The sequence below is a fragment of the Elephas maximus genome, chromosome 20, assembly GCF_024166365.1.
Source record: "Elephas maximus indicus isolate mEleMax1 chromosome 20, mEleMax1 primary haplotype, whole genome shotgun sequence".
NCBI classification, from domain to species: domain Eukaryota; kingdom Metazoa; phylum Chordata; class Mammalia; order Proboscidea; family Elephantidae; genus Elephas; species Elephas maximus.
This window is the reverse complement of record NC_064838.1, coordinates 63,131,540-63,152,939: the sequence shown is the minus strand read 5'-3', so window position 1 is coordinate 63,152,939 and position 21,400 is coordinate 63,131,540. Positions and strand designations below refer to the sequence as shown.

Sequence of the window (21,400 nt, the reverse complement as noted above, 5' to 3'; positions counted from 1 at the left end):
GAAAATGTCCTCTCAGTGTCCACGCTTCCTAAGCTCCCAGCTACCCCCTTTCACCTCACCCAGTCTTGCTGCCATCATAGCGTTCACTGCGGGTGGACATTTCCTTCTTTGTCTCCGTATTTGTATTTGTTGTTTGACTTCCCCAGAAAGCAGGTTTGTTGAGGGCGGGGATGGTGCCTGTCTCATTCACATGTAGCCTCACCACTCGGAACAGTGCCAGGAAGAAGGTACGTACTCAATAAATGTTTGCTGAATGAAGAAATAACACAGGCCAAGGTGACAAAAACTGCCTTTTAATGCCCCATTCACATTTGATGTATGTCCCGGGCCTCATGTCCTAGTTTCAACAGAAACTAAGGTTGGGGCGAGAGCCAAGTTTAACTGGTAGATGCCAGCTTCCTTGCTAGGGGAGTAAGGATAATAATAAAAGCTAGAAGACATTTCCAAATTCCCAAGTGAAAGCTGATCCAGAAATCAGGAGAATGCTTCCATTGTCTGCAGGCAGCAGGACAGCCTCAGGCATCTCCGCTCCTTCTTTATTTTTACACTCACGCGTTCAGTCCTGGGGCCAGCGTCTATGGAATACAGGTTCTGCCAGGCACAGAGCTACGTGCTCAGACAACGTAGAGCCCAGTTCTCTCTGCAGATAAAAACGTATTTGCTGAGAATTTACTACTCACCTTAACCAACATCCCCTCGTCTACATCATCTTCTGACCACACTGCTACTCTCCACACTTGACAAACAGAAACCAAGGCTCAGAGGCCACCCAGGGAGCTGGTGCCAGAGCCAGGGCTGACACACAGGTCTGCTCGGCCCCAGACAGGGTCATCTTTCACGCTCCCATCCGGTCTTCTGTACGACATCCTGTGGCTAAACTGTGACACTCAGGTGAATAGCCTGAAGGCGTTTTCGACCCATTAGTGGATGACAAGGACTGACCCAGAGGCCCTGGTGGTGCAAACAGTTAACGCGCCCCACTGCTAACTGAAAAGTTGGAGGTTCAAGTATACCCAGAGGCACCTCAGAAGAAAGGCCTGGCGATCTGCGTCTGAAAACACCAACCACTGAGAACCCTATGGAGCACAGTTCCGCTCTGACACACCTGGGATCGCCGTGAGTCAGAACTGACTTGACGGCCACTGGTTTTTTTTTTAAGCGCTGACCCAATGCTGAGTAGTTCCCTTGTCCTGTACCCCCTGCCCCTGTCGCACCCCAAGAGCCATTTTCTCCTGAAGAATTCAGCATATGGCAGGAAGTTTGGCTTCCGCTTCCCTCAGGAAAGTGTCGGAATCCACTCTGGCCTAACCCTCCCGTTAGAAACAAGGGAAATTCCTCTACGTAAGCCGCCTGGCTCAGAACAAAGCTCGCCGTGTTTTTTATTCCTCAACAATCTGACAAAATAGGTATTTATGTGTCTTTCAAGCGTGTGGCTTGGACACAGTGTTCCGCGTTGTGGAAGTGGCCGAGCACCGAGGGAAATACTGGTTCCTATAGTAACCATTCCTTTTGATTGATACCAGGATAAACAGGAATGCAAAGCTGCCTCCCTGTTGGCACACTGCGGCTGCCTCCACCCCCAGGGGTTTAAAAACCGCCCTCGGGAGGCAGCCCTTCTGCTAGCCTGGGACTTCCCGGCCGACGGAGGCACCCGGCAGTACTGCCCCTGAGCTGCCCTCCCAGCACCGACGCTCGGCGTAGAAGTAAGACCAAATCTATTCTGTTCCACCTGCTGAAGTGGATGCTGTTTTGGGACATGGGAGGGAGGAAGGGAGGGCGGGCAGCCTCTGAGCACTGAGAGCTGTCAGTGGTGCTGAGCTCTTTGAGTTTAGGCACCTGGGCTTTGTCCCCATATCTATAAGATGACATGGGGGTGCCTCTGGCACCCTAGGTTTGGGAAAAGAATAGGAGATAAAGAAGGCAGCACCCACATACAGCCCTACATTCTTGTTGATCTTTGTCTTCTAAATCCACAGGTGAATCTGAACTTGTGCCTGACATGACCGCCCCTGAGTCCATCACCGCCCAGTGTGGGGGTGTGTTCTCTCCCTTAATAACCAGAGGGCTATAGAGTGGCACAACTGAGAGAATATGGCATCAGACGGAGCTTGGATGAGATTCTAGCTCCTTCACTCACCAGCCGTGTGATCTGGGGAAGTTAGATGACATCTCTGAGCCTCAGTTTCTTTGTCTGTAAAAAGGGGTAGCGATAATGCCACCACCTGGGTCTGTTGTAAGGACTTCACGAGACATGGCTGTGAGGTGCTTAGCACAGCACGTGGCACAGAGTGAGTGCTCGGTACCTGTTAGCCGCCTTCCTTTCTGGTGAATTTGGCTTAGCACCATGTAGCACAAGGCAAGTCTGGGATTAGACCAGAAATTGAGGGTGGGTTACTTTTTGTATGTGTTACTTTTTGGACAGGTCCCAAGCCCGGGTGGCACCCTGGCTGCAAAGCAGGCCTAGCACCCATGTCTCTGGGTGGCTTGGGTTCTGAGTGGTACTGTTAGCTGTCAGTGGTAAGTAGCTGCCTGCATCTTCCCCATGGAGCCATCATGTCACTGGCGGGCCAGCGGGAATAGCTGGTCTGCTGATCCTTGTTCCCTGATCAACTGCACAATGCTTTCCACCAACCTTGCTGAGAAACCTCCCAGGTCAGACACCATGGCCAGCCCGGGGCTCCACTATGGAACTGATTCAAAACCCTGAATGCCCACCCAGACCCTGTCTTCACAAAGCAGGTGGTCAGAGTGGACCCAAGGCAAAACTTTCAGAAGTTTGTCTTCAGTTATTTTTCTCACGGGGTGGGAAGGTTGCATCCAAATGGAGAAGCGGCTCCAGTGGGGGGCTTCCCGGCACCAGTCACAGGCTGCTAGGAGACTGCTCTTTGGTCTCTGGCCAGTGAAATACAAACGGACATTTTCCTCATTGGGAGGAAAAGGCCAGAAGGGTTAGGAAATCCAGTGGCCACGCTTGTCACTTTTACAAAACGCCTCTTTTTCCTCTGCAAAACTGTTATTTAAAAAGTCTCTCTTCTTCTCTGACCCTCCATCCCATGAAATGCTGAACCAAGAAAGTGCCAGGTCTGTTATGAACTCATCAGCTTCAACAGTAATAAGGAACAGGGCAGGGGCTAGAAGGGGAAGGCAGAGAAGTGGGAACACTGACCACCACCCCAGGGGAGGGAAAGCCACCAGCTGGTTCTCTCCTAAACAAAGAGATGCCGTGCACACACAGGCCTTAAACCCAAAGCTGCTGGGGCCAGGCTGGGGCAGCCCAGGGAGAGTCTGCACTTCTTATTGTCCTCTGGTTACCAGGTCTCCATTTTCTCATTGATAAAGTGGGCTCACGGCTCCTCTTCTTCGTTGGGATTTCTTGAGTGTCCAGAGAGAGAAGAGGGGTGTGAACCTGCTTTGTCAATGGAAAGGCACTTTGCACCTGGGAGACAGTGGAGCCATAGAAAGAGACTGAATTTTGGAGTTCAAAGGTCCTAGCTTTGCCATTTACTTCCTGTGTAACTTGGGACGAGTACTTTACCTCTCAGCCTCAGTTTTCTTATCTACAAAATGTGATAATAAAATAGTACTGTGGGCCACCTCCTGGGGCAATCATGAGATCCAGGTCAGGGTGACTGCTCAGCGCAAAGTCCACCAAGGACAGCAAGAGCCACAGTTTGCGTGCGTTGAGATTCACTCTGAGAAGCCCTGGGCTAAGCACATCATGCACGTTATCTAATTTCCCCCTTCAAATGGCACCATGAGTAGGTATTGCTATTATCCCTACTGTACAAGGGCTCAGAGAGGTTAAGCTACTTGCCCAAGGTCACACAGCTAGGAAGAGGTACTACCATGACTCAGACCCAGTCTTCTCCAAAACCTCTGCTTTAATCACTCTGCTTCACTCTTGGATGTCATTTGTTATAATTGATGCCCTCAAAGATAGAACCAGAGCCACTAGGAAAGGGGACAGGTAGACAGAAGGCAGGCAAAGGTGTTAGATGATCTGGAGTCCCACAGCAATTCGCAGGGTGAGGTGGGGCCCGAGTCTCCATTAGTGCCACTTCCCTTCTGGCCCTCCTCATTGCTCTTCTGCACCTGAGCCAGTGGGGAGGGTCTGATGCTTGGCTGTAAAGCTGCCACCCTAGTAAGGGCACCCTGGGAGCAGCTAGTGATCCTGGCTGAGCCTCACCTGGCATGGAGCCGATGTCCTGTGTGCCTCCAAAGAGGAGCTGGGAGCCTCTTGGGTCATCAGCAGAACCGGGAGTGAGGCGCCCCGGTCTCTCCTCCAGCCTCTCATGACCCCACAGTCTGAAAGCTACGTGAGAAGGATTTGTCATTGGGTACCATGCAAGACACTCAGTTACCTATCACCTATGCCTGCACTTCCCGTCTGTGCCAGCTCACCCAGCCATCACAACACTGTGGCTTTACAGAGGAGGGTCCCCGAGGTTAGAGACTGCACCTGACGACACAGCTGCTAAGAACTGTGACCTAAGTCAGATCCACCTGCAATAGCCAGGCCATCCACCAACCTGAATTCCGACTCACAGCGAACCTAAAGGACAGGGCAGAACTGCCCCATAGGTTTCCACTGAGCGGCTGGCTGGCGCATCTGAACTGCCTGCCGACCTTTTGGTTAACAGCTGAGCTCTTAACCACTGCATCGCCAGGGCTCCAGGCCACCCACAATCCACTGAAATCACTCAGGCCAAAGCGAAGAATGTTGATTTTTTTTTTTTCTTTAATTCAGTGGTTCACATGGAGCTGGAATCACCTGGAGTGCTTTCCAAACTCCTGAAGGCCCGGCTGCCCCCCAGGCCAATAAAATCAGAATCCCTGGAGTGGAGCCCAGGCATCGGTGTTTTAAAACTTCCCCCGGAGATTTCAGTGTCCAGCCAAGGTGAAGATGCACTGAGTTGACAGATGCAGTTTTGAAGGAAGAGGGGAAGATGGAATCCAGGGCCGGGAAGGGGATTTATTGATAGTAGCTGATGACAGCCAGCAGGGGGCCACACTGCGCAGTTCCAGGGTTGCCCACTGGTAGTTAAGTCAACAGGAGCGAGGCTGGGACTGTGGTGCACACCTGCTACGCTGGGTGTAGGGCCCTGGGACCCAGCGCTTACAGAGCACCATGCCAGGCCCTGCACCAAGCACCTCGCAAGTGCCCCCTCACTTTCTTCTTTACGACAACCTCAGGAGGTAGGTGCTACTGTAATCCCGGTTTACAAACGGGAAACTACAGCTCAAGAGCAGGGTTCAGCAAACTTTTTCTGTAGAAGGCAGTGGTCTCGCACACCTCCTCAGACAATCAGTAATGAATGGGCATGGCTATACTCCAAAGAGAGGATTTAATCCACAGGCTCTAGTTTGTTGAGTCCTGCTTGGAGGGTTAAGAACGGGCAGAGCTGGGGTTGAAATCCGCTCTGAGTGGCACGGCTGCATTTCTCTGACCACCAGTGAAGAACAAGAACTAGCCACTTAACGCTCCTTCGGCGCCTGTGCTGCCCCTCTCCCCCAGCTCTTCCTTTGGGCGTCAGTCTTTCTCTTTTTGGAGATGGCCTGTCTGATGCTCACCTCACTGTTCCATCGTGGCCACTTCTCCATGCGCAGAATCTTGGACCTGGCAGGATACCCCGCAGCCTCAGAGCCCTGCAGGAGCAGCACGAAGAACTGACCCCTGACCTCTGCCCCAAGGGACCCTGGTTTACTTGGCCTCACACCCACGCTTTGATGAGCAACCTCTGTGCCAGAACCTCTGTGGAGCTCTTCTACCTGGGACTAGTCAGCCAGCTGCTGTCAAGTCGACTGCGACTCATGGCAAGCCTCTGTGTGTCAGAATAGGTGGAAGCCTCATTTTATTTAATTAAAAGGCGGAAAGGCTGGGAGCCCCTACAGCCCCTCCCCATGCTCCCACACACACACTTGCAAGCACACAGATCTCATACTGCTGTTTGCCAGAGTTCTGCGCCCTGACCAGCAAAGGCAAGGGTTTCCCAGCTCTGGGCCAAAGAAATCGCCAGGTGCTTTACCATGCCTGCCTCACTCACCCCTCCCCATCACCCAGGCCTAAAAAGAAACATCACCCACAGCTACCTGCTGATATAAATGGAAGGGGGGGGGGAGGAACAAGGCCTGGAGTGCAACCCTGAGCCAGGGCTGGCCACTGATTGGACCTGGGGTGCAGGACCAGCTATGTACGTTGCAGGGCCCAGTGCAAAAATTTGTATTTTCAGTTGCCTCATATGCATGCAAAAGCTTGACAATGAATAAGGAAGACCGAAGAAGAATTGATGCCTTTAAATTACGATGTTGGCAAAGAATATACCATGGACTGCTAAAAGTATGTACAAATCTGTCTCAGAAGAAGTACAGCCAAAATGCTCCTTAAAAGCGAGGATGGCGAGACTATGTCTCCCATACTTTGGACATGTTATCAGGAGGGACCAGTCCCTGGAGAAGGACATCATGCTTGGCAAAGTAGAGGGTCAGCGAAAAAGAGAAAGACCCTCAACAAGATGGATTGACACGGTGGCTGCAGCAATGGGCTGAAACATAACAACGATTGTGAGGATGGCTCAAGACCGGGCGGTGTTTCCTTCTCTTGTACACAGGGTCACTATGAGTCGGAACCGACTCCATGGCACCTAACCACACAACAGTGCGGAATGAAAATACGGGGCTCCTTGGCTCAGAATTTGTTAAGAGTTTCAAGACATCAACAGCACAGCTTTAACCAAGAATACGGCTGTTCTGAGTACAGGGTCCCACAGACAGGGTGGGGCTGCTGGGTGGGGGCCGGGACTAGGGCGGCCAGGCCATCAGCTGGCTGGAGGGCCGAAGGTTCTCAGCCAGGCCAGGCAGATGTTTTCCTCCAGATTTCAACGGACGAGAGACAGACAGGCACCAGTGGAAGTGAGAGAAAGAGACAGACAGGCACCAGTGGAAGTGAGAGAAAGAGACAGACAGGCACCAGTGGAAGTGAGAGAAAGCAAAGCCACGTAAAGAGCTCCCTAAAGCTGCTGACAGCCTTTCCCCACAGGGCTGCTAGAATGACCTTAAAATCGAATGGCAGGCCTTCTCTCCTGGGCTAGAACCCGCCCCTCCACCCTCACCCCAGACGCCCTGCCTGCCGCGGGCCACTCAGGCCACACTACGCTTTTGTGTTCCCTGAACAGACAGAGCTTGTTCCAAGTACATGAGTCACACGCTGTCCCTCCTGCCCCTTCTAGGCCATCAGCTCTCACGTTAAATGTCACCTCCGCAGACCGGCCCTCCCCACCACCCTGGCCTCCTGCTCTCCGCTGTCACAGCCCACCTGTATCCTTCACGGCGCTTGTCACAGTTTATAATTGTTCATTTTCACTGGTTTGTGTACATTTGTTACAACTGATGAGCCTATATTGATACATTGTCATTAAAGTTCATCATTTACATTAGGGTTCACTCTGTGTGTTGTACAGTCCTACGGGTTTTGACAAATGCTTAATGTCACGCGTCCAGCATTACAGTATCCTACAGAATAGTTTCACTGCCCTAAAAATGCCTAGTGCTCCGTCTGCTCACCGCCCCCCCCCCCCCGCCCCTTGGCAACCACTTATCTTTCCATTGTCCCTGTAGTTTTACCTTCTCCAGAACGTCATATAGTTGGAGTCGGACAGTATGTAGCTTCCTTCAGACTGGCTTCTTTCACTTAGCAATGTGCATTTAAGGTTCCTCTATGTCTTTTTTGTGGCTCGATAACTCATTTCTTTTTATCAGTGAATAATACTCCATTGGTACCCAAGGTCACCTGGATTTTCCCCTATGTTATCCTCTAGGAGTTGTGGTTTTGAATCTTACATTTAGGTCTACAATCCATTTGAGTTAATTCATGTGAAAGGTGTATGAAAGAATGTTTTCATCGCATGCATTTTCTCAATGGGCATTCCTGTTACGCAGAAGCTCTTGATTTTATGCATTTGTTTTGTATCTAGCCACATCACTGAATTCTCTCGTTAGCTCTCAGTGCTTTTCTGTTAATCTGTTTGGGGATTTGGGATATATAACTATCTCTCATGCAAATATTAACTCTGCTGTCTCCCTTCCAAAAGTTACACAACTCATTTCTGTTTCCTGCCTTATCACTTTGGCAACATAGTTCTTTAGAAGATGGTGTGACTGGTGAAAATTGTGTAGCTCTGGAGGGAAGGTTTGGGGCACAAAGGGGCCAAAGGCAAGGAACTGCAACAGTTATTTAAATGTGGTGTGATAAGGGCCTGGGCAGGATGAGAGCCTGAGGACACAGGGAAGAATGGCACTGAGAATTACTCAGATAAGAATTGACTGGACTTGCTAATGAGGACAGGCAGAAAAAAAAAAAAAAACTCCAGTCTGAACCAGTGTGTTCTAATTCATTGGCTCCTAGACAACTTGATCCCATCAACTAAGAACAAAAAAAAATTTTTTTCACTTGCCACTGAGTCAATTCTGACTCCTGGCTACCCCTTGTGTGTCAGAGAAGAACTGTACTTCATAGGGTTTTCAATGGCTGTTTTTTGGAAGTAGATTGCCAGGCCTTTCTTCTGAGGTGCCCCTGGGTAGACTTGAACCTCCATCCTATCAGTTAGCAGCTAAGTGCATTAGCTGCTTGCACCATCCAAGTAATCCTAACTAAAAATATACCCACTTAAAAAAAAAAAAAGGAGGGGAGTGATATAGCCCACTGTTTGTTTTGTCAGGTACCCATTTTTAAGTAAATACCAAATACTATCATAGCCATTTTTAAGGACCAAAAAATGAGGAAGGTTATAACCTGAAAACAAACTTAACCAAAAAACCCAGCGCTGTCAAGTCGATTCCGCCTCTAGGACAGAGTAGAACTGCCCCATAGAATTTCCAAGGACCTCCTGGTGGATTCGAACTGCCTGACCCTTTGGTTAGCAGCCGTAGCACTTAACCACTATGCCATCAGTGGGTTCTGAAAACATATTTAGCCTTATGAAAAGAGATGTTGTTGTTGCTAGGTGCTGTCGAGTCGGTTCCGACCCATAGCAACCCTATGCACAACAGAACGAAACACTGCCCGGTCCTGAGCCTTCTTTACAATCGTTGTTATGCTTGAGCTCATTATTGCAGCCAAAGTGTCAATCCACCTTGTTGAGGGTCTTCCTCTTTTCTGTTGACCCTGTACTCTGCCAAGCATGATGTCCTTCTCCAGGGACTGATCCCTCCTGACATGTCCAAAGTATGTAAGACGCAGTCTCACCATCCTTGCTTCCAAGGAGCATTCTGGTTGTACTTCTTCTAAGATAGATTTGTTTGTTCTTTTGGCAGTCCAAGGTATATTCAATATTCTTTGCCAACACCACAATTCAAAGGCGTCAACTCTTCTTCGGTCTTCCTTATTCATTGTCCAGCTTTCACATGCATATGATGCAATTGAAAATACCATGGCTTGGGCTAGGTGCACCTTAGTCTTCAGGGTGACATCTTTGCTCTCCAACATTTTGAAGAGGTCCTTTGCAGCAGATTTGCCCAATGCAATGCGTCTTTTGATTTCTTGACTACTGCTTCCATGGCTGTTGATTGTGGATCCAAGTAAAATGAAATCCTTGACAACGTCAATCTTTTCTCCGTTTATCACGATGTTGCTCATTGGTCCAGTTGTGAGGATTTTTGTTTTCTTTATGTTAAGGTGTAATCCATACTGAAGGCTGTGGTCTTTGATCTTCATTAGTAAGTGCTTCAGGTCCTCTTCACTTTCAGCAAGCAAAGTTGTGTCATCTGCATAACGCAGGTTGTTAATGAGTCTTCCTCCAATCCTGATGCCCCGTTCTTCTTCATATAGTCCAGCTTCTGGGATTATTTGTTCAGCATACAGATTAAATAGGTATGATGAAAGAATACAACCCTGACGCACATCTTTCCCGACTTTAAACCAATCAGTATCCCCTTGTTCTGTCCAAACAACTGCCTCTTGATCTATGTAAAGGTTCCAACTGATTGGAAGAGATCCATATTTATGCCTATTCCCAAGAAAGGCAATCCAACTGAATGTGGAAATTATAGAACAATATCATTAATATCACACGCAAGCAAAATTTTGCTGAAGATCATTCAAAAACATCTGCAGCAGTATATCGACAGGGAGAACTGCCAGAAATTCAGGCCGGTTTCAGAAGAGGACGTGGAACCAGGGATATCATTGCTGATGTCAGATGGATCCTGGCTGAAAGCAGAGAATACCAGAAGGATGTTTACCTGTGTTTTATTGACTATGCAAAGGCATTTGACTGTGTGGATCATAACAAACTATGGATAACACTGCGAAGAATGGGAATTCCAGAACACTTAACTGTGCTCATGAGGAACCATGAAAAGAGATAGAGGAAAGTTAATTAGAATTCTCATTCCAGAAACAGTTCTGAGAATGTGAATTCAAGAAAAAATTAGCAGATGTACCTCTATGCTCTATGCTTAATCAGGCACAGCTAAAATATCTTATAATAATTAATACTTTTTCCAGTTTACACATCACCTTTGCATGCAGGATCTCCCTTAATCCTCCTAACAGCATCCTGCCATGGGTACAGTCTCCCCAGGGTGCCTGCATTCCCCTGACAGGGCACCTTGCAGTTTACACCCCGTCAGACCCCTTCCTCCTGTATTTTGCTGACCCCAATAAGCTGTTCCTCGCGTGCATGTTTGTGCATAGAACACCATCCCTGTCTGGCTTACCCGAGAACTCCTGTTCATCCATAAAACCCCATTCATGCTGGGAACGGCTTCCATTCTCTTCCAGGTGGGGGGAAGAAGTCAGGGTCTGGCCACAAGCAACATGTGGTCACCACAAGGGACAACCTGGCCCTTGCCTTGGCTGTGTGCAATGGGGATGACCCCCTCAGTCGCCACGTGGCCCTCGCTCCACAGGATCAACCTCTCTGAGCCTTGGTTTCCTCTTCTGTACAACCTCAAAGGCTGTATTATTACCAACCAGTATTTACGGAGTGTCCACTACATACCAGATACGGCCAGCGCCTGGCCCATTGTGGGGGCTCAGCCTCAGCAAAGCCGGACTCCGGGAGGGGCAGAGCCCGTGGCTACATTTTCACTGTAATTACTGCAAGCAGCTAATGGCAAGGCAGTGTCCACCCTTGTGAGACTTTTATTCTTTTAAGAAATCTTTTTTTTCTCTCTTATACTTGATTTGTGGGCATTTCAAGGGTGTATGGAGACAGCTTGTAGAAGAGCGAGCCCTTCTGCCTGAATTCCAAGAAAACTGGCAAATTTCAAGCTGCTGTGGTAGAAGTGAGGTCACTGAGAGGAAACCAGACATCTGCTGAAAGGCGAGAAGCATCCTTTCGTAATTAGGGACACAGCAGGCCCCGGGCTTTGGGGCTTTGTGCTCTCCTCTTTGATCTAGAAAATACCGGAATGTCAGTGAGGGAATCTGGGACTATGGATAGGGAAGGCCGACAATGAAGGGGGATGTTTTCTTTTTATCACTGCATTTATTCAAATTCTCCTTAACAAGTACATATTACTCTTTTTAAATATCTCTGCTTTTTCTGCATAAGCTTATTGAAAAACAGAAACTCAAACGTCTTTCTTTTTATCCAAAACCAAGCCAAACCTATTGCTGTCAAGTTGATTCCAACTCATAGCAACCCAATAGGACAGAGTAGGACTCCCCCATGGGGTTTCCAAGGCTGTCATCTTTACGGAAGTAGGCTGTCACATCTTTCTCGCTTGGAATGGCTGATGGGTTCAAATCACCGACCTTTCAGTTACCAGCCCAGGGCTTAACCACTGCACCACCAGGGCTCCTAATCCCTTTTATAAACCAAAAACCAAACCCGTTGCCATTGAGTCAATTCCGACTCATAGTGACCCTATAGGACAGAGTAGAACTGCCCCATGAAGTTTCCAAGGAGTGGCTGGTGGATTTGAACTGCCAACATTTTGGTTAGCAGCTGAGCTCTTAACCACTTAACCGCTGCGCCAACAGGGACCCAATTTCTTTCATAGTGTGGGAAATTGTTATTTGCAAAGTCAGGCTCCAAATGTACACGTGTGTGAACCCACATTTTGTGATCTAGAATCACTTTCCCTCTATACCCCAGACATTTTATAACATTATCTGCAATCTTTACAACAACCCTTTGCATAAAGTCAATTATCATGTCCATTTTACAGATAAGGAAGCCAAGGCTCAGAGGTCAGGTAGCTTTCACAGGGCCACTGGGTAGCAGTGCTCCACAGGAATGGGTGGGATTCGGGGTCCGGCTCTGACCCCCTCCTCTGCCCCCCTCCACAGCCTCCATGCACTCGGAGATCCAGAGGGAGCGGGCAGAGATCGGTGGCATGATGGCCCGGCCAGAGTACAGGGAGTGGAACCCTGAGCTCATCAAACCCAAGAAGCTACTGAACCCCGTGAAGGCCTCCCGGAGCCACCAGGAGCTACACCGAGAGCTGCTGGCGAACCACAGGAGGTGGGGACAGAGCCCGGCAGCCTGGGCCTGACGAGCACTGCCTCAGGCCTGCTGGGGCCTGGGGAGGCACCCTCATGGATGGCGGCAGGCCTGGCAGTCGTCCTGGGGCCTCTGGAGACTGTGGAGGCCTGGGGGTGGCCCACATCGTCACTGGTAGACTGAAGGTCCAGTTCCCAGTAGGCCCTTGGGAACCAGAGGGCCCCAGAAAGCCCGTTCTCCCACCCAGCCACCTACTTTGTGCCTGCCCTTCATGTGCATTTCCTGAGCACCTACTATGTGCTGGGCTGTGTGCTCAGACCTGGGGATGCAAGAAGCAATGAGACAGCCTCTGTGCTCACAGCAGGGGTGGATGCATGGCTCGGTGATAGAACTGGTGCTTTGGCAGAGTGTAAATGGGGCCTGTGGCCGGAGGAGGCACCCAGGCGGGATCCCAGGTGATGTCTCAGCTAAGGCAGAGGGGTATGGGTCAGGCAGGCGAGGGGGTAGGCACGGGATGGCAGAGGGAAGTAGGCTCCTGGAAGAGGGAGCAGCCTGTACAAATGAACGAGACACACTGTGGCTCAGTGCAGTGGGTGTTGATTGTGAGGCATAGGCCAGGTAGGTTGTGAGGTGTGGCTAGGAGAGATATGTGGCCCTGGAAGGCATTGTGGTCTGACCAGTGCTTCAGAAATGCCCCTCTGCCTTGGTGGGAGGGGGTGCAATACTGGAGGGACATGAGCAGAGCTGGTAGCTCCTCCCAGGCGATGCCCTGGGTGCAATGAGAGAGATGGACTCGGGCGGTGGCAACGCGGGCACTCGGTAGCTGACAGGACAGGCAGTGGGGAACTGGGAAGCTGCCCTTTCCCCTGACGCCGGCACCGCACAGCTCACAAGTGCTAGCGTGAAGACGGCGACGCCTCCGCAGCGCCCTCTGCTGGCCGATTCCGGTATTGCGCTGGTTATGGCATTCTTGTTTTCAGGAAACCCTGGTGGCATGGTGGTTAAGAGCTATGGCTGCTAACCGAAAGGTCAGCAGTTCAAATCCACCAGGAGCTCCTTGGAAACTCTGTGAGGGCAGTTCTACTGTGTCCTATAGGGTCGCTATGAGTCGGAATCAACTGGGCGGCAACAGGTTTTTTGGTTTCTTGTTTTCAGCTGTGCGTGACTGACCTTCCAGCAGACACCATGTTGTATCCTGTTTTTGTCTTTCCTTTCCACTCAGTCTTACAGCATGAGCATTTTCTCTGGTTGCCTTTTAGAATCATCTCTTTTAATGTCAAAAAACATCACCACAATCAAAAACAAAAGCCTGAAGACCAACCAGGGAAATTATATGCAATATAAAAAAAGACAAAAATGAATATGCACAAATCTGTTACAAACCCATAAAGAAAAGATGAACAGGTGTAGGTAGTTCACAAAGAAGAAATGCAAATGGCCGGTAAGTATGTCACAGGCTGCTCCATGAGACTGATAAGCAAAGAAACACGAAGGAAAATCAGATATTATTTCTTGCCTACCAGATCCTCAAATACTCAAAGACTGGCTGGAGGCAGTGGGGAGAAATAAATGCTGGTGACAGAGTATAAATTGGGTAACCTTTCTAGGGGGCAGGTGGAAAGATGTATCCAAAGCTTTGCAAGAGCCTGACCCTCTAGAAGCTTATCCTAAGAAAACCATCAGAAATAACATAAAACCTAATCTCTGCAGCCAAACAGGCCCCAGTTCAAATCTCCATTCAGCACCTTCAGTAGCTGTGACCTGGACTAGTGTCTTAAGCCCTAGGAGACTCGTTGCCCTTCTCCGTAAGTGGGCAGGGCTGCTGGGAGTATTGTAGCAGATAATGGTGTCGGTTGGTGTCACTGCTGTGTGCAGTTCTGAGATTGGGGGGAAGGAAAGGAGGTAAGGGGATCTCCTGACGGCTGCCCCCACCCCAGGGGCCTCGGCGTGGACAGCAAGCCGGAGCTGCAGCGGGTCCTGGAGCACCGCCGGCGGAACCAGCTTATCAAGAAGAAGAAGGAGGAGCTGGAGGCCAAGCGGCTGCAGTGCCCCTTTGAGCAGGAGCTGCTGAGGCGGCAACAGAGGTTGAACCAGGTGGGTGCTAGGTACCCAGCCCCAGCCCGAGCCTCCTCCCAGGCCACCTGCTGTCTCCTGGCCCAGGGAAGAACTCTGCATGTGGCCACAGCTGGTGGAAGGGAGGAGGTTAAACAAAAAGAGCACTGGACCAGGAGTCTACCGCTGTCCCGAGTGTTCACTGTGCACTCACTCTGCTATGTGGCTTTGGGCAAGTGGCTTCCCCTCTCTGAACCTTGGTTTTCTCATCAGCCCAGTGTTCTGCACACCGATTCTGTTTCATTCTCCCAACTACCCAGCGAGCCAGATGGCATTTCCTTTCTAGAGGCGGGAAGCGTGAGCCCTGATGAGGTGAACGATGTGAACTAGGCTTCACAGGAAGAACTTGGTCACCTACTGTCCCCCAGCCACCAGGCTGGTAGCAGAACCAATCCTTGGCTCTGTTTTCCCACTGAGAGAAGAACCCTCTCTCCAAACCCTGTGGCTTTTGAGAATAGGAACTCCCCGCCCCTCACAGTCCCACCCACTTCACACTTTTGCGTCTCTCTCCTTCAGCTGGAGAAACAACCAGAAAAGGAAGAGGAGCACACCCCTGAGTTTCTTAAAGTCAGGGAAAACCTGCGGAGAATCGCCACGCCGACCAGTGAAGAGCGAGCACTCTAGAGCTGGCTGTGGGGCTCTGACACCCACTTCCAGCCCTTCCGTACCTGGAGGCCCCAGGCCTTGGGACATCCCTGGTGTTCGTGCTTGCTCCCATAGAAATGCGTCACCCCAGAGCGCCTGGCCCTCCTTGAGAGGCCGGGACCCCTCAGCACCAGGCTTTTCTTTCTCAGCACTCACCCCTCCTGTGCCAGGAGGAAGCTACTGCCAGGAAAACGTTGACCAAGGTGCCTCTCTCTCCCCGAAGGGAACTCGGAGCCCTGCAGAGATTTCGTTCTGACCAAGCTGCCCAGCAGGAGCTTCTGAGGCCCTTGGGGCTCTGCTTCTCAGAGCAGCCCAGCTCCCAGGTTCTCGGAGAACTCCCCGGCAGGTCTTACCTGCAGCCAGGTCTGGGGCAGCCAAGTGGGACAGCTCGCTGTCCTTGAAAGCCATGGAGGGGAGGAAGGTGGTAGGTGTGCACCACGGGGAGGGCAGGGCAGGGCAGCCACAGGTGCCTTGTTGCTCATGCTGCAGCCAGGCTGGCAGGCGCTCACACAGACAGCTCTTTAGGGTTTCCAGGCTTGCCCCACACCCATGCTCTTATCTTCCCCTCTCTGAAGCTTCGCTGTCCAGACCTTGTAACCACACCTGGTCAGGGCTGTGGCATTCCTGCTCGTGGAAGCCCAGAGCAGTGCATCTCAAACTTTACTGTGCAAACCAGTCCCCTGGGATCCTGTAACGTGCGGTTTCTGATTCAGTGGATCTGGGTGGAGGCTGAGTCTGTGTGTCTGACAAGCTCCCACATGCTGCTGCAGCTGCTGCTGTGAAGACCGTGCCGTGGGCAGCAAGGCTAGAGCGCCCAGGGATGGTGACTCTTAGAAATGTCATCCCTGAAGCCATCCCTGCCCCCACGAAGCCCAGGGGCCTCTGCCCGGGGGGCTTCCATCCCCATACACATCCAGCCCCTCCCCCCCCAGCCACCTCTAGTGGCCCCAGGATTGCAGGCCTGGGAAGATTTGCCTGGCAAGTTGTGATGGTTGTGTGACTGTGTTTTCACCAGAGACGTATATATAATTGCCAATCTGTGTTTCTTTTTGGGGCGATCACACTGTTATGCAATTTCAGCTAAAAAAGAATTTTTTTTTTTAACCTATTCCTAGAGTCTCACGGAGAGCAAATGTACAATGATTTCCTATAAAAATATTTCCTATGGGCTTCTGGAAATATCAACAGTGACTTGAAGACCCCGTTGCCACCTCTATGACCTGGCCCCTTTGGGTCCCCATTCCCAGCTTCTGGCACCTCAAACCTCCCCCCCCTTCAGTTTCTAGCTCCTAGGCCGGCTCCAGTGAATGGATTTATTCTTCTCAAAATTCCTTTCCCATGTGAGACCTGATATTTTAACCTTCTGCTCCTCTCCCATTTTTAAAGACTTACAGAATAAACCCAGACTGTTTCTTTTCAGCTGAAGAATCAAATCCCTGCTCCTGGCTTTGTAAGCCAGCCATTAAGGCGGGGGGTGGGGGGGGCGGGGGGCCCTACTGGAAAAGCATTTCCTTTCACCCCCAAAACTCCCAAAAAGAGCCTCCACTGGGATGCAGCCTCGCTCTCAGAAACAGAGGTGGGGCTTCGGGGAGCAAAGGGGTTGTCCTGGCCTTATTCCTAGCTGGGCAGTTTGAGGGTGACCAAAGAAGTCGTCCTTCTCCTGTGTGTGGTGCCAGTGTAGGGTGCGAATACAGACGTGCTGCCTGTGTGGGTGTGTAAGTCAAGCTGTAAAGGCTCCTGAATGTGACTGTGCTGCTGAGAAGTGGTAACACTGCTGTAAGTGTCAGCCAGCTGAGGGCGATTCTAAAGATGCGTGATCCCCAAATAAAGAACACCACTCCCCCGAAGAAGCCAGCCACAGGGGTCTGTGTGTTGTTCAGATGTGTGAAGAGAAGCAAGGGCGAGTGTCCAGGATGGGCTCTCACCTGGGGGTCCCCAGAGGCACTCCATGGAGAAGCAGGTCATGGAGCTGAAGCCCTGAAGTGGACGGGACCTCAAGCTCCAGGTCAGCCAGGGCAGCAGTGACAGACACCCTCAGTTCACTCTCTGATGGTTATTCTCAATTCCTCTCTCTGGCCACCTTCCACTGTAGAGGCTGGAAATCCAGATTCTCACTTTCCCAGCCTCCTTTGCATTTGGGATGGCCATGTGACCAGATGTAGCCAATGAAATTTAAGAGGATGTCTACAGGGGCCTCTGGGAAAGCATATGCTTTCCTGATAAAAGGGGCAGACGTGGCTAACACCTTTCTGCCCCTCCCTTCTTCCTGCCTTGACTGAGGTTGCGATGCCTGGAGCAGCTGTCTTGCTACCCTGAGAAAAAGGCCAAGAGAATCGCAGAGATGTCAACTGAGCTGCCAAACCAAGGCCAGCATCCATCCTCCTCCACAATTCTTGTAAATAAGAATAAATCCCTCTTCGGTTAAGCCATTGTTGGTCAGTTCTCTGTTACTTGCAGCTGAATGCATTCCTAACTAACATAGAAGGCCAGCCCTGCCTACCCATCAGAATTAGCTGTGGTCTTTGTTAAAAATCCAGACTCCTCTTTCCCATCAGAAAGCTATTGAATCTGGATCCCCAGCAGAGGTGCAGGACTTGTATTTGGACATCACTAATTCATTCATAGTTCCACAAATATTTGCTGAGTGCCTGCTATGTGCCGGGAAGCACATGCTGTGCTGGGGGCAGCGTGAAGAACAAGACAGATAAAGTCCCTGTTTTTTTTTTTTCTCATCTGGACCACTGAAATGGCCGCCTCCTAACTGATCTCCCTGCTTCTGCCCTTGCCCCCTACAGCCTATTCTCAGCAGAGCAGCCAGTGATCCCGTTAGAACCTGAGGTGGGTCTTGTCACTCCTCAGCCGTCCGCTGGCTCCCATCTCAATAAAAGCCAGCGTGCTCCTGCGACCTAGAAGGTCCTGTGTGGTCAGCTCCCTGTTAACCTCTTACCTGCCTCCCACCACACTCTCCCCCTCACCCACAGTTCTCCAGCCTGGCCTCCTCCACTCTCCAGGCACTCCCCACCTTGGTGCCTTTTCACCTGCTGTTCCATGGCCAGGAGTGCACTTCCTGCAGAGAGCCACACAGCCCACCCTCTCCCTTTCTACAGCTCTTTTTCCGCGCTCCTTTTAAACAAGGCCTTCTGTGGCCTTCGCATCTACAATCTCAACACCCCCTACACACTTCCTATCCCCCCTTCCCTGCCCTATGCTTCCTCTTGACTATTTATCACTATCTAATATGTTATATGGGCGACTGGGGCTTCAGTGGTGGAACTCTCACCTTCTGTGCAAGAAACCAGTGCTTGATTCCCAGCCAAGGCACCCCGTGCACAGTCACCACCGGTCTGTCAGTGGAGGCTTGCGTGTTGCTATGATGCTGAACAGGTTTCAGCAGAGCTTCCAGACTAAGATGGACTAGGAAGAAAGGCCTGGTGATCTGCTTCCAAGAATCAGCCAATGACAATCCTATGGATCACAGCAGTTGTGAGTGGGGAGCTGACTCAACGGCAGCGAACAACAACAACAACAAACATAATTTTACCTATTTATCTCATCCGCCTCTCCCAACTAGAATGTCAGCAACATGGATTTGAACTGCTGACCTCTTGGTTAGCAGCTGTAGCACTTAACCACTACGCCACCAGGGTTTCCATCTCAGCTTCCATTTAACAAAAATTCCACAGTCAAAAAAAAAAAAAATCAGAAAAATTTGAAAACCTGATTTCAAATCCTGGCTCCACCTAGCTCTAAATTTAGGAAAACTTTGCCTCAGTTTCCCAATCTGTAAAATGGGTGCCCAAGTACGTACTTCACAGGATTGTTTTCAGTATTAAATGAGATTTTGTTTGTAGAGCAATTTGCAGTAGGCCTGGCATATAGAAAGAACTCCACCTCTAGCGGGTGATATTGGCAATCATGCTGGTTTGCCAGACCCATTCTCCAGCTGAGCAAGCACAGCAAAAACAGCCTGTTCCAACCAGGAGCCATGTGAGGGCAGGCGGTCAGGAAGGAGGGTCTCTGGGTGACCCAACATGGATCAGGAAGATGAAGTACAGTCGCTGGCCATGCTTGCGCCATACGCCCATTCCTCTGGCCTCAGGGAAGCAGAAGCAACCTGACACAAAGCATGTGGGTTTGTCATGGATTGAGCTGTGTCCCCAAAAATATCTGTTGTAAATTCTAACCCCCATTCCTGTGTATAAGGAGCCCTGGGAGCGCAATGGTTAAAGTGCTCATCTGCTAACTGAAAGGTCGGTGGCTCAAACTTACCAGCAGCTCCTCGGGATAAAAGAACTGGCTATCTGCTCCCATAAAGATACAGCCTAGGAAACCCTTTAGGGCCATTCTACTCTATCTTACAGGGTGGCTGTGAGTTGGAATCAACTCAATGGCACACAACAACATACCAGTGGATGTAATCCCATTTGGGAACGGGATTTTCCGTGTTATGTTAGCGAGGCCCGATCAGTGTAGGGTATGTTTTCAGCCAATCACCTCTGAAATATAAAATCAGCAGATCAGGCACAGAAGCAAGGAAGTACAGACAGAGAAAGACAGATGCCACTTGGAGAACAAGGGACCCAGGAAGAGAATCTAAAAGAGATTTTCCCCCAAGCAGACAGGAAGAGTCTTCCCCTAGAGCCAGTGCCCTGAATTCAGACTTCTAGCCTCCTCAACTGTGAGAAAAGAAATTTGTTTGTTAAAGCCACCCACTTGTGGTATTTTCTCATAGCAGCACTAGGAGGCTAAGACGGGGTTCCTCAAGGGAAAGAAGGATTCCCGTACAGAAGTAAGGGGCAAGAGATGCCTAGCAGGTCAAAGCAATGCGTGTCCACTACAGAAATTCATCTAGAGCAGTAAGCAGGGAGAACGCCAAAGGGAGAAACCTGCAGAAATTACACACACATCCACAGAGAGAAAGAGGTGTCCTAAAATGCCTATTGACTCAGCTCTACCAAAGTTTAAAATTTCAAAACATATAACAAAAGGATAATTATAAAACCACGTGCTGTCAAGTTAAGGCAGAAAGAGTGAGCCGGAGACCTAGAAATGATATCTCCAAAATAGAATCAAGCTACTGTAAGAAGTTAATATATGAAGTGCTGACAGTAACATAATATTCTTCAATATTTATTCATTCATTCAGCAAATAAATCTGTTCTACAAAAAACTATAAACATCTCTGTGACAGAATAGCAATATTAAAAAAAAATGAATTCGAATCCATACCTTATACCATACACAGCAAACATGCCAAATGAAAGTTAAATATTTTTAAATGATAAATACAGGCAGGAAACAAAATAACATTTTTATCCCAGCTCTGTTGCTGTCATTGCTTGCCGTCCAGTGGATTCCGACTCATGGCGTCCCACGTGTGTAGAGTAGAACTGTGCTCCACAGGGTTTTCGAGGCTGGGACCTCTCAGAAACAGATCACCAGGCCTGTCTTCTGAGGTGCCTCAGGCTGGGTTCGCACCACCAGCCTTTCAGCTCATAGTCGAGCCTTTAACCATTTCCCCTACCAGGGACTCCTTTATCCTACCTACTAAGAGTTAAATTTCTGTCTGAAAATACAGGGTGTCATGAGTGATAAGATAATTTTTTTTATGATTTCCATCTTTTTAAATTTATTGAGAGTTGTTTTGTGACCTATGTACACTTATATTTTTTAATTTATTTTTTGCTGTTATCGTTGAAAATATACTCAGCAGAACATATACCAATTCAGCAGTTTCTACATGTACTATTCAGTGACGCTGATTACACTCTTCAAGTTGTACAACCATCCTCACCCTCTTTTTCCAAATTATTCCTCCCCCATTAACATAAATCACTGCTCCCTAAGTTTCCTATCAAATCTTTCAGGTCGAATTTAAAAATTTTTTAATTAAAAAAAAAGCACTTTATGGTCAAGAGGTGTGATAAGCAAATATAAAAAGAACCACAAGACCTTAATGCAGTCCCATGAACCAGCTTTCTGCCATCGGACCTGCCAGCTTGGGGTTCATCAGCCCCGCAGCGATGTGAGTCAGGAGGGGCCTCCAGCCTGATGCCTGACCCGCAGATTTGGGACTCATCAGCCTCTACAACTACACGAGCCATTTCCTTGAGATAAATCTCTCTCTCTCTCTCCATATATATACACACACACACACTTCACTGGTTTTATTTCTCTAGAGAACCCAGCCTAAAACC

At 49.7% G+C, this 21,400-nt stretch overlaps 1 protein-coding gene across 4 annotated transcripts in view; it reads left to right on the top strand.

Moving 5' to 3' along the window:
• The window catches only part of FAM107A (family with sequence similarity 107 member A), a 65,899-nt gene extending 47,854 nt beyond the window's left edge, over positions 1–18,045 (top strand). For 3 of the 4 annotated variants that reach the window (XM_049862658.1, XM_049862657.1, XM_049862659.1), the window contains 3 exons: positions 12,293–12,467; positions 14,384–14,540; positions 15,075–18,045. In XM_049862658.1, the coding sequence (XP_049718615.1) occupies positions 12,293–12,467; positions 14,384–14,540; positions 15,075–15,182 (440 nt within the window). In that variant the 3' untranslated portion in view covers positions 15,183–18,045. Of the gene's footprint in view, positions 1–456; positions 1,704–12,292; positions 12,468–14,383; positions 14,541–15,074 lie in introns of those variants that run through there. The other variant, XM_049862660.1, reaches the window with a different exon arrangement.
• The last annotated feature ends 3,355 nt before the right edge of the window (positions 18,046–21,400 follow it).